The 16,290-nt window shown below is 64.1% G+C and overlaps 1 protein-coding gene and 1 long non-coding RNA gene across 2 annotated transcripts; one reads left to right on the forward strand and one right to left on the reverse strand.

Moving 5' to 3' along the window:
- The first annotated feature begins 5,061 nt into the window (after positions 1-5,061).
- LOC311429558 lies at positions 5,062-7,211 on the forward strand. Its single transcript, XR_014688285.1, has 4 exons — positions 5,062-5,121; positions 5,657-5,723; positions 6,475-6,573; positions 7,108-7,211. It is a non-coding gene; the product is annotated as an uncharacterized lncRNA (long non-coding RNA).
- Positions 7,212-8,599: 1,388 nt separating this feature from the next.
- On the reverse strand, positions 8,600-12,763 carry ARL2 (ARF like GTPase 2). Its single transcript, XM_084540644.1, is given in 6 exon segments — positions 8,600-8,726; positions 8,728-8,748; positions 9,123-9,203; positions 9,953-10,115; positions 11,629-11,739; positions 12,648-12,763. Coding segments are annotated over 6 exon segments (555 nt in total). The 5' UTR covers positions 12,713-12,763; the 3' UTR covers positions 8,600-8,612.
- Positions 12,764-16,290: the final 3,527 nt, after the last annotated feature.

Raw genomic sequence — 16,290 nt, forward strand, 5'->3', positions numbered from 1 at the left:
CCTCCGCCGCCGCCGCTCGTCGCCCCCCTCTCCGCTGCCTCCCCGCTGAGTGACAGCCCGGACAGCCAATCGCCGGCCTCCTTCCGCCCTGACGTCACCGCCGCCGGGGCAAGGGGGCGGGGCCCGCTCAGGGGGGGGCTGCCCGCACCTGGGCGGGGCTTAGCGCGCGGCGTCGCCTGCCCGCACCCAAGATGGCGGAGCGCTGGGGGAGGCGCTCTAGCCGCCGGGTTGCGCAGGCGCTCTGTGGTTCCGGATTCACGGCGCCGCGTACGGTGCCCGGGGGGGGGGAGCGGGCGGCGCTACGCAGTTTGCGTAGCGGGACGGCGTAGCGCAGGGAAAGGCCCAGGAAAGGGGGGGGGGGGGGAAATGGGGCCTGGGGACCTCCAGGGCCACCAGGGGCAGCTCTGCGGCACCAACACCACCCCCAGGGCCACCAGGGCCACCAGGGACAAGGACAGGGCCACCAAGGACACCAGGGGCAGGGCCACCAGCAGGGCCACCAGGGACACCTCCAGGGCCACCAACACCACCCCTAGGGCCACCAGGGCCACCAAGGACAAGGACAGGGCCACAAGGGGCAGAACCACCAGGGCCACCAGGAACAGGGGCAGGGCCACCAAGGGCACCTCTGAGGCCACCACCATGGCCACCAGAAGGGCCACCATGGCCAGGGCCACCAGCAGGGCCACCAGGCACAAGGACACCTCCATGGCCACCAATGCCACCTTCAGGGCCACCAGGGCCACCAAGGACAGGGGCAGGGCCACCAGGGACAGGGGACAGGCACAGGGACACCTCCAGGGCCACCAACACCACCCCCAGGGCCACCAAGGCCACCAAGGACAGGGCCAGGGCCACCATGGCCAGCTCCCCATGTCCCCATGTCCCCAACGTCCCCGCGTCCCCGTGCCTCATGGAAACGGCCTCGGGGCTGCACTGGGACCCTCCCAGTATCGACTGGGAGTGACCTCGGCCCGACCTTGGCGGAGCCGGGGCTGTCCCAGTGCCACCAGTGCCACCAGTAGGGGCAGTGGGATGGGTACTGGGGGGAGCTGAGGGGGGGTCACATGTGCTGCTGACGTCATCGCCCCCGGGCTGCCAGTATAAAACTGGGAGTTGGAACTGGGGCAGGGGACGGAGCCGGAGCAGCCTGAACTGGATCGGGACTGGAACCAGAACTGGGACGGAACCGGAGCTGGAGCAGGGCTGGATCGGGACTGGAACTGGATTGGGACCAGAACCGGATCAGGAGCAGAACCGGACTGGGACCAGAACTTGACTGGGACTGGAACTGGATCAGGAGCTTGAACTGGTTCAGAACTGAACCGGATCAGGACCAGAAGCAGACCGGGGAACTGGAGTGAAAACAGATTAGGAGTGAAACCAGACTGGGGGCCGGAGCTGGATCAGGGGCTGGAACTGGATTGGAACTGAACCAAATCAGGAGTGAAACCGGATCAGAACCAAACTGGATCAGAACTAAACTGGATCAGGAGTGGAAATGGACCAGACCCAACCCAGATTGGGACCCAAACCAAGTTAGAACTGAACCAGATCTGAACTGAAGCAGGTCAGAACTGAACCACATCAGGACTGGAACCGGATTGGAACCTGAAATGGATCAGGAGTGAAACTGGATCAGGAGTGAAACCAGATCAGTAGTGGAACCGGATCAGGAATAGAACCGGATCAGGAGTGAAACCTGATCAGGAGTGAAACCTGATCAGGAGTAGAACTGAATTAGGACCCAAACCAGATCGGGAGCGAGACCACATTAGGAGTGGAACCGGATCAGGAGTAGAACCAGATCAGGACCCAAACCAGAACCAGAGTGAAACCAGATTAGGACTGGAAACCGGATCAGCCCTGAACCGGATCAGGACCCAAACCAGATCGGGAGTGAGACCAGATCAGGAGTGAAACCGGATCAGGAGTGGAACCAGATCAGCCCCAAACCAGATCAGGACCCAAACCGGATCAGGACCCGAAGGGGGGGGGGTCCCCGTCCCAGCCATGAGCGGGGGGGGCCCCGCGGGGGTCCCCTCAGCGCCGCCGCTCGCCCCGGCGGGGGCCTCGGGCCGGGGGGGGGCACGGGGGGGGCGCGGGGGGGTCCGGTGCCCCCCGGGAAGCTGCAGCTCCTGGAGCGCTTCTTCACCCCCCCCGAGCCCCCTCCCCGTCCCCCCCCCTCTCCTCTTCCTCCTCCTCCTCCTCCTCTTCCTCCTCCGGAGGGGGGCTTGGGGACAGCCGGGACCCCCTGGGGAACGGCCCCAACCCCTACGGCCCCCCCCGGCGGCGGGGGGGCGAGCCGGACCCCTGTGGGGGGGGCATTTGGGGACGCACCGGGGGGGCTCGGGGGCAACTTGGGACATTTGGGGACGTTTTGGGGACGTTTGGGGACATTTCGGGGAATTTTGGGGACATTTCGGGGAATTTGGGGGACATTTGGGGGAATTTGGGGGACACGGCCAGGCCCCCAGCCCCCCCCCTGCACCGGGGGCTGCACCCCCGGGGACCCCCTGGGGACCCTCGGGGACCCCCTGGGGACTTTTGGGGACCCCCTGGGGACATTTGGGGACCCCCCCAGGGGCTTTGGGGCCCCTCCCTAACCTTTACGCCCCCCCCCCCGGCAGCGGAGGCCGAGCCGCAGGCCGGGACCCCGGGGGGGTCCCCGAGGTGGTGGGGGACCCCTTGGGGACATTTGGGGACCCCCCGGGGACATTTGGGGACCCCCCCCCGGGGACCCCCAGGGGCACCCCCAATTTTGAGGCCCCCCCCCCGGCAGCGGAGGCCGAGCCGAGGCCGCGACCCCAGGGTGACGGGGGGGGGCACCTGGGGACATGGGGTCACCTGGGGACATGGGGGGGGCTGTTGGGGACGTGGGGGGGGCTCTTGGGGACCCCCCCCGGCCCCCCCCCCCTCCGCCGTGGCCAGAGCCTGAGCCAGGAGGGGTTGGAGGTGCCGGGGGGGGGGGGGGCTGCAAATCGAGGGGGGGCCCCGGCGCTGGCGTTCGTTGGAAGCGGTGGGGGGGGGGGGGGAGGGAGAGGGAAGGGGGGGGTCCCCAAAAAAAGGGGGGGGTCCCGGGGCCCCCCCCCCCTCCGAACGCCTCCGTTTCTCCCGGTTCCTGGACGAGCTGACCCGCAGGGTGCTGAGCCCCGCGCGCCTCCGGGACCTGGGGTGGCCCCCCCCCCCGGTGCCCCCCCCCCCTCCCGGGAATCCCCCCCCCCACCCCGGGAATCCCCCCCCCGCCAGGTGCCCCCCCCCACCCCGGCAGCGCCAGGAGGAGGAGGAGGAGGAGGAGGAAGAGGAGGAGGAAGGGCAGGTATGGGGGGGGGATTTGGGGGGGGGTAATTTTTTTTGGGGGGGGCATAAGGGAAGCTGGCTGCTGGGGGGGGGGCATATAGGGTTATTTGGGGGGGTATTTAGGGCAATGGGGGGCCATAAAGGGTTATAAGGGGGGCATTTAGGGCCGGGGGGGGGCATATAGGGTTGTTTGGGGGGGTATTTAGGGCAATGGGGGGGGCAAAAAGCATTATACGGGGGGCATTTAGGGCTGGGGGGGGCATTTAGGGTTATTTGGGGGGGTATTTAGGGCAATGGGGGGGCATGAAGGGTTATAGGAGGGCATTTAGGGTTATTGGGGGGGCATTTAGGGTTATTGGGGGGGTACTTAGGGCCATGGGGGGGGGGCATAAAGGGTTATACGGGGGGCATTTAGGGCTGGGGGGGGCATTTAGGGTTATTGGGGGGGCATTTAGGGTTATTGGGGGGTATTTAGGGCCATGGGGGGGGCATAAAGGGTTATAAGGGGAGCATTTAGGGCTGGGGGGGGCATTTAGGGTTATTTGGGGGGGTATTTAGGGCAATGGGGGGGGATAAAGGGTTATAGGAGGGCATTTAGGGTTATTGGGGGGGGCATATAGGGTTATTTGGGGGGGGGAATAGGGCCGGAGGGGGGGAATTAGGGCTGGGGGGGGGCACTGGGGTGCCATGGGGGGGGCACCGAGGGTCCTGTAATGGGGTGGGGGCGTTGGGGACCCCCCCCGCAGGGGTCCCCCGCTGCCCTCGCCCCCTCCCTCCCACAGGAGCTGGGGGCAGCCGCAGGAGGCAGGGGGTGAGTGGGGGGGGGGCAATTGGGGGGGGGGCATTTGGGGGGGGTCCGGGAGCCTTTTGGGGGGTCCCTGGGGCAGTTTGGGGGTCCGGGGGTGGTTGGGGGGGGGCAATGTGGCCATTTTGGGGGGGTCCAGAGACAGTTTTGGGGGGGGTTATGGGGCAGTTTGGGGGGGTCCTACGTGAATTTGGGGGTCCCGGGGCAATTTTGGGCGTCCCCGGGGCAGTTTTGGGGGTTCCCGAGGTATTTGGGGTCTGGGGGCAGTTTTGGGGGGGTTATGGGGCAGTTTTGGGGGGGTCCTAAGTGAATTTGGGGGTCCCGGGGCACTTTTGGGGGGTCCCAGGGGCAGTTTTGGGGGTCCCCAGGGCATTTTGGGGTCGGGGGGCAGTTTTGGGGGGTCCGGGGGCAGTTTTTGGGGGTCCGGGCAGTTTTTGGGGGGGTTCTGGGGCATTTTGGGGGGGTCCCACATGAATTTGGGGGTCCCGGGACAGTTTTTGGGGGGTCCCAGGGGCAGTTTTGGGGGTTCCCGAGGTATTTTGGGGTCTGGGGGCAGTTTTGGGAGGTCCGGGGGCAGTTTGGGGGGGTTATGGGGCAGTTTGGGGGGGGTCCTAAGTGAATTTGGGGGTCCCGGGGCACTTTTGGGGGGTCCCAGGGGCAGTTTTGGGGGTCCCCGGGGGCATTTTGGGGTCGGGGGGCAGTTTTGGGGGGTCCGGGGGGCAGTTTTTGGGGGTCCGGGGCAGTTTTTGGGGGGATTCTGGGGCATTTTGGGGGGGTCCCAAATGAATTCGGGGGTCCCGGGGGCAGTTCTGGGGGGGTCCCAGGGGCAGTTTTGGGGGTCCCCGGGGCATTTTGGGGTCGGGGGGCAGAGTTTTGGGGTCGGGGGGCAGATTTTTGGGGTCATTGGGGCCTTTTTGGGGGGGGGGGTCCCAAGGTCTCCCCCCCCCCCCCCCAGCCCCCCCGGCCCCCCCCCCGGCGCAGGCGGAGCTGGAGGCGCTGCGGGAGCGGCTCGAGAGGTGAGGGGCGGGGCCTGGCTGGGACACGCCCCCTGGGCGAGGCTTGACAGTGACACGCCCACTGGGCGGTGGGTGGGGGCGTGGTCTCGTGGAGACACGCCCATGGGGCGGGGCCGGGAGTCGAACCCTTGGGGAAGGGAGGGGGGTCAGCGGGGGGCGTGGCCTGGTGGGAGGGGTGTGGTTTGTGTGGTTGGCCACGCCCGTTTTGGATAAAGGAGGCGTGGCCTATGAGAGCCCCACCCCTCAGGGCGGGGCCGCGGCTCCAGCTGGTGTCACCCAGTGCCCCAGTTCCCCGGCTCCCAGTGCTCCCAGTATGGCCTGCCACAGCTCCCAGTGCTCCCAGTTTGAACTCCCAGGGTTCCCAGTCCCCCAGTGCTCCCAGTTTGAACTCCCAGTACTTCCAGCATGCCTCCCCAGGGCTCCCAGTGCACCCCCAGGGCTCCCGGTAACCCCCAGTTTGAACTCCCGGGGCTCCCAGTGTCCCCAGTTCGAACTCCCAGTGCTCCCAGTGCTCCCAGTGCCCCCCCTCCCGCAGGCTCCAGGACGACTTCGCCGCCTCCCAGCGCCTGAACCGGGTCCTGGAGGAGCGGCTGCGGGGGGTGGTGAGGGGGGAATGGGGTCGGGGGGGGGTTTGGGGTCGGTGGATTTGGGGTTAGGGGGGTTTGGGGTCAGGGGATTTGGGGTCGGGGCCCAGGATTTGGGGTCAGGGTCCAGGATTTGGGGTTGGGGGGATTTGGGGTCGGTGGATTTGGCGTTGGGGGATTTGGGGTCAGGGGATTTGGGGTCAGGGGGATTTGGGGTTGGGGGATTTGGGCATGGGGACCAGGATTTGGGGTCAGAGGCATATGGGGTCAGGGTTCAGGATTTGGGGTCAGGGGATCTGGGGTCAGGGGGATTTGGGGTCGGGGAGATTTGGGGTCAGGGGGATATGGGGTCAGGGGGATTTGGGGTTGGGGGGATTTGGGGATTTGGGTTTGGGAGATTTGGGGTCAGGGGGGTTTGGGGTTGGGGGATTTGGGGTCAGGGGGATTTGGGGGTTGGGGGGATTTGGGGATTTGGGTTTGGGAGATTTGGGGTCAGGGGGGTTTGGGGTTGGGGGATTTGGGGTCAGGGGGATTTGGGGTGAGGGGGATTTGGGGATTTGGGGTCAGGGGGGGTTGGGGTCAGGTGGATTTGGGGCACGGGGCCAGGATTTGGGGTAGGGGGGATTTGAGGTCAGGGTCCAGGATTTGGGGTCAGGGGGAGTTGGGGTCGGGGGATTTGGGGTTGGGGTCCAGGATTTGGGGTCGGGGTCCAGGATTTGGGGTCGGGGCCCAGGATTTGGGGTCAGGGCCCAGGATTTGGGGTCTGCAGGTGCAGGCGGTGGCCCTGGAGCGCGCGGCCCTGTCCCAGCGCCTGGCCCAGGCCCTGCAGCGGCTGCTGGTGGCCCCCCCGCCCCCCCCGGGGGGCCCGGTGAGATGGGGGGGGGGGGCAATGGGAGGGGTGGGGGGGCGATGGGGGGTGGTGGAGGGGCAATGGGGGGCATTGGGGGGGCAATGGGGGCAATGGAGGGCAATGGGGGGTGTGGTGGGGGCGATGAGGGGGCAATGGGGGGCACTGGGGGGCAATAGGGGGCAATGGGGGGGCAATAAGGGACAATGGGGGGCAATGGGGGGGGCAATAGGGACAGTGGGGGGGCAATGGGGGGCAATAGGGACAGTGGGGGGGCATTGGGGGGGCACTGGGGGGGCACTGGGGGGCAATTGGGACAATGGGGAGGGAAATGGGGGCCAATAGGGACAATGGGGGGGTAAAGGGGGGGGCACTGGGGGGGGCGATGGGGGGGCAATGGGGGGCCAAGGGGGGGCACTGGGGGACAATAGGGGACAATGGGGGGGCACTGGGAGGCAGTGGGGGGTCATAGGGGAGGGGTCTGGGGTGGGGGGGTGGGGGGTTAGCCCCATGGGGGGGGGTGACCCCACAACCCCCCCCCCGGTGTCCCCGCAGGTGTCCCCATGGGCTCGGGCCGACGACGGTGACGGGGACAGCGAGGGGGGGCCTCTGCCGCCCCCCCCCCGCCTTCAGGGACCCCCCGGGGGGGGGGAGACCGCGGGGGGGGGCCTGTCCTGACCCCCCCCACCGCCCCCCCACCCCTTTTTTAGGGACCCCCCCCAAAAATAAAGCACCGAGCCCCCCCCCCCCCACCCGTGACTGTTCCTGTGGGGTCTTTACACGTGGGGTCCCCGGGGATATTTGGGGGGGGGGCTTCAGGGGCATTTTGGGGTCCCCAGGGTGATTTTTGGGGTCCCCAGGGAGATTTGGGGGTTTTCTGGGGCGATTTTGGGGTTTCCCAGGGTGATTTGGGGTTTTTCCTGGGCGATTTGGGGGGCTCCAAATCCACCTTTGGGGGGGCTTCAGGGCCATTTTGGAGAAATTTGGGGCCATTTTGGGGGGGTTCCACATCCATTTGGGGGGGGATTTAGGGCCATTCTGGGTCTCTCAGGGCCATTTTGGGGTCATTTGGGGCTATTTTGGGGTCCCTGGGCCCAGCTTGGGTCCCCCAGGGCCATTTTAGGGTCCTCCAGGGCCATTTTTGGGGGTCTTCCTGGGGCCATTTTGGGGTCATTTGGGGCCATTTTGGGGTCCCCAGGATCACCTTGGCGTCCCCTGGGGCCATTTTGGGGTCCTTCAGGGCCTTTTTGGGGTCCCTTGGGGCTATTTTGGGGTCCCCAGGCCCACCTTGGGGTCCCCCAGAGCCATCTTGGGGTCTTCAGGCCCACCTTGGGGTCCCCCAGGGCTGGTTTGGGGGGGCTCCACATCCATTTTGGGGGATTCAGGGCCATTTTGGGGTCATTTGGGGCCAGTTTTGAGGTCCCCAAATCTACCTTGGGGTCCCCCAGGGCCATTTTGGGGTCCCTTGCGGCCGTTTTGGGGTCTCTTGGGCCCATTTTGGGGTCCCCAGGCCCCACCTTGGTGTCCCCCAGACCCATCTTGGGATCCCTTGGGGCCATTTTGGGGTCATCTGGGGCCATTTTGGGGTCCCCAGCCCCCCCTCCCCCTTCCCCACAACCCCCCAGACACAGTTTTGGGATCTGACACCTTTATTACCACTGTTGTTTTTTGTTTTTTTTTTGGGGGGGTCCAGGTTTTGGGGTGGGGGTCCAGGTTTTGGGGGGGGGGGGTCCTGGATTTTTATTTTTTTGGGGGGAGGGTGTCCAAGTTTTGGGGCAATTTCCTTGTTTTGGGTGAGTTCCCCAAATTTTGGGTCAGCTTCCTTTGGGGGCCGGTTTCTCCTTTGGGGTGGTCCCCTCTTTTTTGGGGGGGTGTCCTTTTCATTTGGGGGGCGTCCTTTATTTTAGGGGGGGGTCCAACTTTTGGGTCAAGTCCCCTCGTTCCAGGTGAGCTCCCCAACTTCGGGCTCAGCTTCCTTCCTTTGGGGGCCGATTTCTCCTTTGGGGGGGGTCCTTTTTTTTTCGGGGGGGTCCTTTTTTTTTTGGGGGGGGGGGGGTCCGTCAGTCGGCGGTGAAGACGCGGGCGGCGATGTCGTCCAGCAGCCAGTCGATGCCCGCCAGCAGCCCGTGCCCCCCCACGGCGCTGCAGCCCTGCACCCGCCAGTGGTGGCTTGCCCACAGCGTCCAGCTCCAGCGCCTGGGGGGGGGGGGGACACAAAATTATTTTTTTTTGGGGGGGGGAGGGGCTTAGGGACCCCCCCCCGACCCCCCCTATATAGCCAGGGGGATGGGGGCACACCCATAAAATAGGGTCCTAATGCGGGAAACCCACTGACCCTGAACACCCCCATGCCACCCCCCCATGCCCTGGAGGATTTGGGGACCCCCCCCATTCCCAAATGCCCCCCCTCCATGTCCCCCCAGTATCCCCAGTGTCCCCCCCCAAATATCCAGGGGGCTGGGGGCACCCCCATACAATAGGGACCTAATGGGGGAACCCCCCTGACCCCGACCACCCCCCGTGACCCCCCCATGCCCTGGGGGATTTGGGGCCCCCCCCCCCCCCCCCACCTCGCGGATGGCGCTGGCGGGGAGGGCTCCGGGCAGGTCCTGCTTGTTGGCGAACACCAGCAGCGTGGCCCCGGCCAGGCGCTAATTGGGGGGGGGGGGGGCAGCGGGGTCATGTCCCCCCCCCGGGTCACTTGTGCCCCCCCTCCAACCCCCCGTGTCCCCAAAATCCCCCCCATGTCCCCCCCATGGACCCAAATCTTCAGCAATTCCCCATCACCCCCCCATATCTCCACCCCATCCCCATGCCCCCCCCACGTCCCCCCCCATGTCCCCAATGTCACCCCCACATCCCCCCATGTCCCCAAATCCCCCCAATGTCCCCCCCACATCCCCATTGTCCCCCACACACCCCCATATCCCCCCACATCCCCCCCATATCCCCCCATGTCCCCCAATGTCCCCAAATCTTCGCCGTGTCCCCCCATGTTCCCTTGTCCCCCCCACATCCCCCTTGTCCCCCCCATGTCCCCGTATCCCCCCCATGTCCCCGTATCCCCCCCACATCCCCCTTGTCCCCCCCATGTCCTCCCCATTCCCCCAATGTCCCCATGTCCCCCCACATCCCCCTGTCCCCCCCATGTCCCCCCCATGTCCCCGTATCCCCCCCACATCCCCCTGTCCCCCCCATGTCCCCCCCATGTCCCCGTATCCCCCCCACATCCCCCTTGTCCTCCCACATCCCCCTTGTCCCCCCACATCCCCCTGTCCCCCCCATGTCCCCCCATTCCCCCAATATCCCCATGTCCCCCCACATCCCCCGGTCCCCCCCACATCCCCCTTGTCCCCCCCATATCCCCCCCATGTCCCCAGTGTCCCCCCCCCGCGCCCACCTCCTCCCTGAGCAGCCCTCGGAGCTCCCTGGCGCAGAGCTGCAGGCGCTGCCGGTCGCCGCTGTCGACCACCCAGACGAGGCCGTCGGTGCTCTCGAAGTAGTTGCGCCAGTAGGAGCGCAGCGAGCTCTGCCCCCCCACGTCCCACACGTTCAGCTTGAACCTGGGGGGGCACCGCCGTCAGGGACCGCCCGCCAAGATGGCCGCCAAGATGGCCACTGAAACTGCTGCCAAGATGGCCGCCAAGATGGCTGCCAAGATGGATCTCAATATGACCTCCAAGATGGCCGCCAAGATGGCCGCCAAGATGGCTTCCAAGATGGCCACCAAGATGGCCGCCAAGAAGTCCACCAACATGGCCAAAACATGGCCACCAAGATGGCTGCCAAAATGGCTGCCAAGATGGATGTCAACATGGCTGCCAACATGGCTGCCAAGATGGTTGCCAAGATCGTCGCCAAGATGGCCGCCAAGATGGCTTCCAAGATGGCCACCAACATGGCTGCCAAGATGGCCACCAAGATGGTTGCCAAGATGAATGTCAAGATGGCCGCCAAGATGGCCACCCAGAAGTCCACCAACATGGCCAAAACATGGCCACCAAGATGGCGGTCAAGATGGCGGCCAAGATGACCAACAAGATGACGGCCAAGATGGCTGCCAAGATGGCCACCAAGATGGCTGCCAAGATGGCTGTCAACATGGCTGCCAAAATGGCCACCAAGATGACTGAAACATGGCCAACAACATGGCTGCCAATGTGACCACCAAGATGGCCATCAACATGGCCACCAAAATGGCAGCCAAGACGGATTTCAAGATGGCCACTAAGATGGCCACCAAGATGGTCACTGAGATGGCCACCAAGGTGGCTGCCAAGATAGCTGCGAAGATGGCCACCAAGATGGCTGCCAAATGACCCCCAAGATAGCTGTCAATATGGCTACCAACGTGGCTACCAACGCGGCTGCCAAGATGGCTTATGACATGGCCACCAAGATGGCTGCCAAGGTGGCCACCGAGATGGCTGCCAACATGGCTGCCAGGATGGCTACCAACGTGACTACCAACATGGCCGCTAACATGGCCACCAACCCAACACAGCCACCGAACCAACATGGCCACCAGCATGGCCACCAACGTGGCTACCAACATGGCCACCAATATGGCCGCCAACATGGCAACCGACGTGGCTGGAAACTCGGCCACCCACATGGCTGCCAAGATGGCCACCAACATGGCCACCACCCAGGTCATCTTGGTGGCCATCCTGGCGGCCATCTTGGTGGCCACAAGCCCAGACCAGTCGCCCACCACCACCACACCCAGTAAGGCCAGCACGGTGGCCACCACCATGGCCCCGCCCCCAGCACCCCATGACCACGCCCCCTCCCCCATGACCACACCCCCTTCACCCCATGACCACACCCCCTCTCCCGCCATGGCCCCACCCCCACTCCCAGCATGACCACGCCCCCAACACATTGGCCCCGCCCCCTCCCATATGGCCCCGCCCCCTCCCATATGGCCCCGCCCCCCTATGCCCAGTCCCACCATCCCCACGCCCCCTACCCCCCATCCCCAAGGCCCCACCCCCCTCCTCGTGGCCCCGCCCCCTCCCATAGGCCCCGCCCCCTTTCCCCAGGCCCCGCCCCCTTTCCCCAGGCCCCGCCCACCCGCGGTGCTCGAGGGTCTTGATGTTGAAGCCCAGGGTGGGGGACGCGGTGGCCACGTCCTCCCCGTTGAAGCGCTTCAGCAGCGTCGTCTTCCCCGCGTTGTCCAATCCCCTGCGGGCACGCCCCCCCGTCAGGCCACGCCCCCCTCGTCAGGTCACGCCCACCCCGTTAAGCCCCGCCCTCCCCGTTAAGCCCCGCCCACCCCTATGCCCCCCCATCCGCCTCCCTTAGCCTCTACCTGGCCCCATGAGGCCCCGCCCACACGTGGCCACACCCACTATTGGCCACGCCCCCTTAGCATTGACCACGCCCCCTTAGCATTGACCACGCCCCTCTCATCCTGGCTCCACCCTCTCCCCTTGGCCCCTCCCCTCCCATGAGCTCCCCCTGCCCTCACCCCTCTTGGCCCCTCCCCTCTCCTTGACCCCGCCCACAGGCCACGCCCCTTCACTTGGCCACGCCCCCACCATCCTGACCCCCTCTCCCCTCCCTCACACCCCTCACCCTTAGGCCCCACCCCCTCCAAATAGCCCCGCCCCTTCCCCTAGGCCCCTCCCCCTTCCTTAGGCCACGCCCCCGACCCCTCTAAGCCCCCCCAGGCCCCGCTCCCCTCCCCCCCCCTTCCTTTCCCCCCTCTCCCCCTTCCCCTTTAGGCCCCGCCCCCTCCCTTAGGCCACTCCCCCTTCCCCTAGACCCCGCCCCCTTCCTCAAGCCACGCCCCCACCCCCTCTCCCACCCCCCAGGCCCTGCTCCCCCTCCTTTCTCTCCCTCCCCCTCTGCCCCCTTAGCCCCCGCCCCCTCCAACAAGCCACGCCTCCTCCCCTAAGCCCCGCCCCTTCCTCAAGCCACGCCCCCATCCTAGGCCCCGCCCCCACCCCCTCTCCCACCCCTGCAGTCCCCGCTCCCCTCCCCCCTCCTCCCCCCTCCCCCCTCCCACCCCTCACCCTCAGCCCCCGCCCCCTCCAACAAGCCCCGCCCCCTCCCCTTAAGCCCCGCCCCTTCCCCCAGGCCCCGCCCACAGCATGAGCAGCCGCAGCTCCCTCTCCCTCTCCCGCATCTTCTTCAGGATGCTCAGCAGCCCCATGGCCGCGCCGCCTGGACACGCCCCCACGTGGCCACGCCCCCCTCGGCTCCCATTGGCCCACGCCTGGGCTCCTCCCCCGTAGCCACGCCCCCTCGTTTCCCCCCCGTAGCCACGCCCCCTCCACGCACGCTTCCGGCTTGGCGCTTCCGCGTTTGCGCTTCCGGGTTCGCGCTTCCGGTTGGCGCTTCCGGGTTGGCGCCCCCTGGCGGCCTGGAGGGGGAGGGGCAGGGGCAGGAGGGAGGGGGGAGGGGGGGGGGGGGGTCCCGGGGCCCCCCCCGGGGGGGTTTTTGGCCCCCCCCGGCCCAAAATGGCGCCGCTGCTGCTGCTGCTGCTGCTGCTGCCCCCCCCCCCTGCCCGCCCGCACCGGGCCCGGCTGCCGCCTGCACCGTGAGACCCCCCCCGGGACCCCCCCCAATGGGACCCCCCCCATGGGACCCCCCCGGGATCCCCCCCCAATGGGACCCCACCCCACGGGACCCCCCCCCCCGTGGGACCCCCAAAGGCCCCCCCCCCACAGGAAACCCCTCATGGGACCCCCCCCATGGGACCCCCCCTCAATGGGACCCCCCCCCAAGAAACCCCTCATGGGACCCCCCCCCACGGGACACCCCTCAATGGGACCCCCCCCCCCCATGGGACCCCCCCCAAGTGACCCCCCCCATGAGCCCCCCCCCCCCATAGGACCCCCCCTTTGGGACCCCCACCCGGGGACCCCCCCCCGTGGGACCCCCAAAGGGCCCCCCCCACGGGGCACCCCCCCCATGGGACCCCCCCAAATGACCCCCCCATGAGACCCCCCCCCATAGGACCCCCCCCACGTGACCCCCCCCCCATATGACCCCCCCCAATGAGACCCCCCCTGAGACCCCCCCCATGGGACCCCTCCCCCCCTTGGACCCCCCCCCCAATGTGACCCCCCCATGACCCCCCCACTTTGGGACACGCCCCCTCCCCATGACCCCCCCCCAAGTGTCACCTCCCCCCCCCCCCCCCCGGAGCCCCCCCCCCTCCCCATGGGACCCGGGGGGGGAGACGGGGGGGGGGCACCGGGGGGGATATTTTTGGGGGGGGGCAATAATTGGGGGGGGGGGGCACTGGGGGGGGGGATTTTGGGGTGGGGGGGGTGAAAATTAAAGGGGGGGGCACTGACATTGGGGGGGGCATTGAGGGGGTGTCAATGGGGGGGGGACACCGGGGGAGGGGCCCAAGCAACACAGGGGCCCCCCCTCCCCCCCCTTTACCCCCCCCAATATTTTTTTACCCCCCCAAATTTTTCTTACCCCCCCCAATTTTTTACCCCCAATTTTTTTTACCCCCCCAATTTTTATTTTTACCCCCAATTTTTTTTTACCCCCCCAAATTTTTTTCTACCCCCCCAAATATTTTTTTACCCCCCCCAATTTTTTTTTACCCCCCCAATTTTATTTTCACCCCCCCAATTTGTATTTTACCCCCCTAAATTTTTATTTCACCCCCCCAATTTTTATTCCCCCCCCAATTTTATTTTTACCTTCCTAATTTTATTTTCACCGCCCCCAATTTGTATTTTGGCCCCCCAAATTTTTTTTACCCCCCCCATTTTTTTTCTACTCCCCCATTTTTTTTACCACCCCTCAATTTTATTTTCACCCCCCCCATTTTTATTTTTACCCCCCCAATTTCATTCCCCCCCAATTTATTCCCCCCCCCCAATTTTTATTTTCACTCCCCCAATTTCATTTTTACCCCCCCAATTTCATTTCCCCCCCAATTTCATTCCCCCCCCCAATTTGTATTTCTCCCCCCCAATTTTTATTTCACCCCCCCAATTTCAGTTTTACCCCCCATTATTTTTTTCCCCCCAATTCTATTTTCACCCCCTTAGTTTTTATTTCCCCCCCCCCCAATTTTTATTTCCCCCCCCCAATTTTATTTTCACCCCCCTATTTTTATTTTTACCCCCCCAATTTCGTTTTTATCCCCCCAATTTCCTTCCCCCCCCCAATTTTATTTCTTATTCCCCCCCCCAATTTTATTTCACCCCCCCAATTTCATTTCCCCCCCCCAATTTTATTTCCCCCCCCCCAATTTCATTCCCCCCCCCAATTTTATTTCACCCCCCCAATTTTTATTTTTACCCCCCCAATTTCATTTCTCCCCCCCCCAATTTCATTCCCCCCCCAATTTCATTCCCCCCCCCCAATTTTTATTCCCCCCCCCCTAATTTTTTCTCCCCCCCCAGGTGTCCCGGCCGTCCCTGTTCCCATCGCCGGCTGCCCCGTGCCCCCCCCCGCGCCCCCCCCGGTGCTGGCGTGCTGGGGGCACTGCGAGTCGGGGGCTTTCCCCGCGGGGGGGGCGCTGCTGGGGGCCTCCCGACACCGCCTGGCCTCCGCCGCCCGCTGCTGCACCATGGCCCGCGCTCAAAAGGTGCCCCCCCCACATTATTTTTTGGGGGGGGGCACCTTGAGACCCCCCCCCCTCACTTCGGACCCCCCCCCTTTCATTTGTCCCCCCCCCACCCCCATAACCTGCTCCTTTTCTCTGCCCCCCCCCTCCATAAAAGTTGACCCCCCCCTTCAAGGTGCCCCCCCACAAAGGTGCCCCCCCCCTCGTTATTTTTTTTTGGGGGGGGCACCTTGAGACCCCCCCCCCTCACTTCGGGACCCCCCCCCCTTTCATTTGTCCCCCCCCTCTCCCTATAACCCTCTCCTTTTCCTTCCCCCCCCCCCATAAAATGTGCCCCCCCCACTTCAAGGTGCCCCCCCTCATTATTTTTTTTGGGGGGGGGGCACCTTGAGACCCCCCCCCTCACTTTGGACCCCCCCCCTTTCATTTGTCCCCCCCCCACCCCCATAACCCGCTCCTTTTCCTTCCCCCCCCCCCTCCATAAACGTTGACCCCCCCCCTTCAATGTGCCCCCCCCCTTAATTTTTTTTGGGGGGGGGCACCCTGAGACCCCCCCCCTCACTTTGCAACCCCCCCCCCATTTTATTTGTCCCCCCCCCCGCTCCTTTTCCCTGCCCCCCCTTTTAAAGTGCCCCCCCCCCCCCCTTCAAGGTGCCCCCCCCATTTTATTTTTTTCAATGGGGGGGGGGCATAAAAATAAATTAAAAAAAATAATTAATTTGAATTAAGTCAATATTTAAAAATTTATTTTATTTTTTTAAATAAAAGTTTGTATTTTAATGGAAAAATTAAAAAAAATAAATTTAAATTTAAAAAATAAATTTTAAAAATTTTTAAAAAATTTAAATTTTAATTAAATAAGAAATGAAACTTTTTAAATTTATTATTTAAAGAAAATTAAAAATAATAAAATTAAAAACTCAAATTTAACAGAAAGAAATTAAAAGAAAAAGTAGAAATTTAAAACTTTAAATTTAAAATTTTTAAAAAATTTTAAAAATCAATTTAAAATTAAAAAAATTAAAAAATAATAATATTTAAAAATATATATTTTTTTAAAAAAATCATTTTTTTAATGTCTTAAAATAATTGAAAAGTTATTTTTAATTTTTTTGGGGGGGGCACCCAGTGACTCCCCCCCCCCCTCATTTTGCTGCCCCCCCCTTCCATATTCCCCCCCCTTTAATGCCCCC

The sequence above is a fragment of the Aythya ferina genome, assembly GCF_964211825.1.
Source record: "Aythya ferina genome assembly, contig: HAP1_SCAFFOLD_1365, whole genome shotgun sequence".
Taxonomy (NCBI): Eukaryota; Metazoa; Chordata; class Aves; order Anseriformes; family Anatidae; genus Aythya; species Aythya ferina.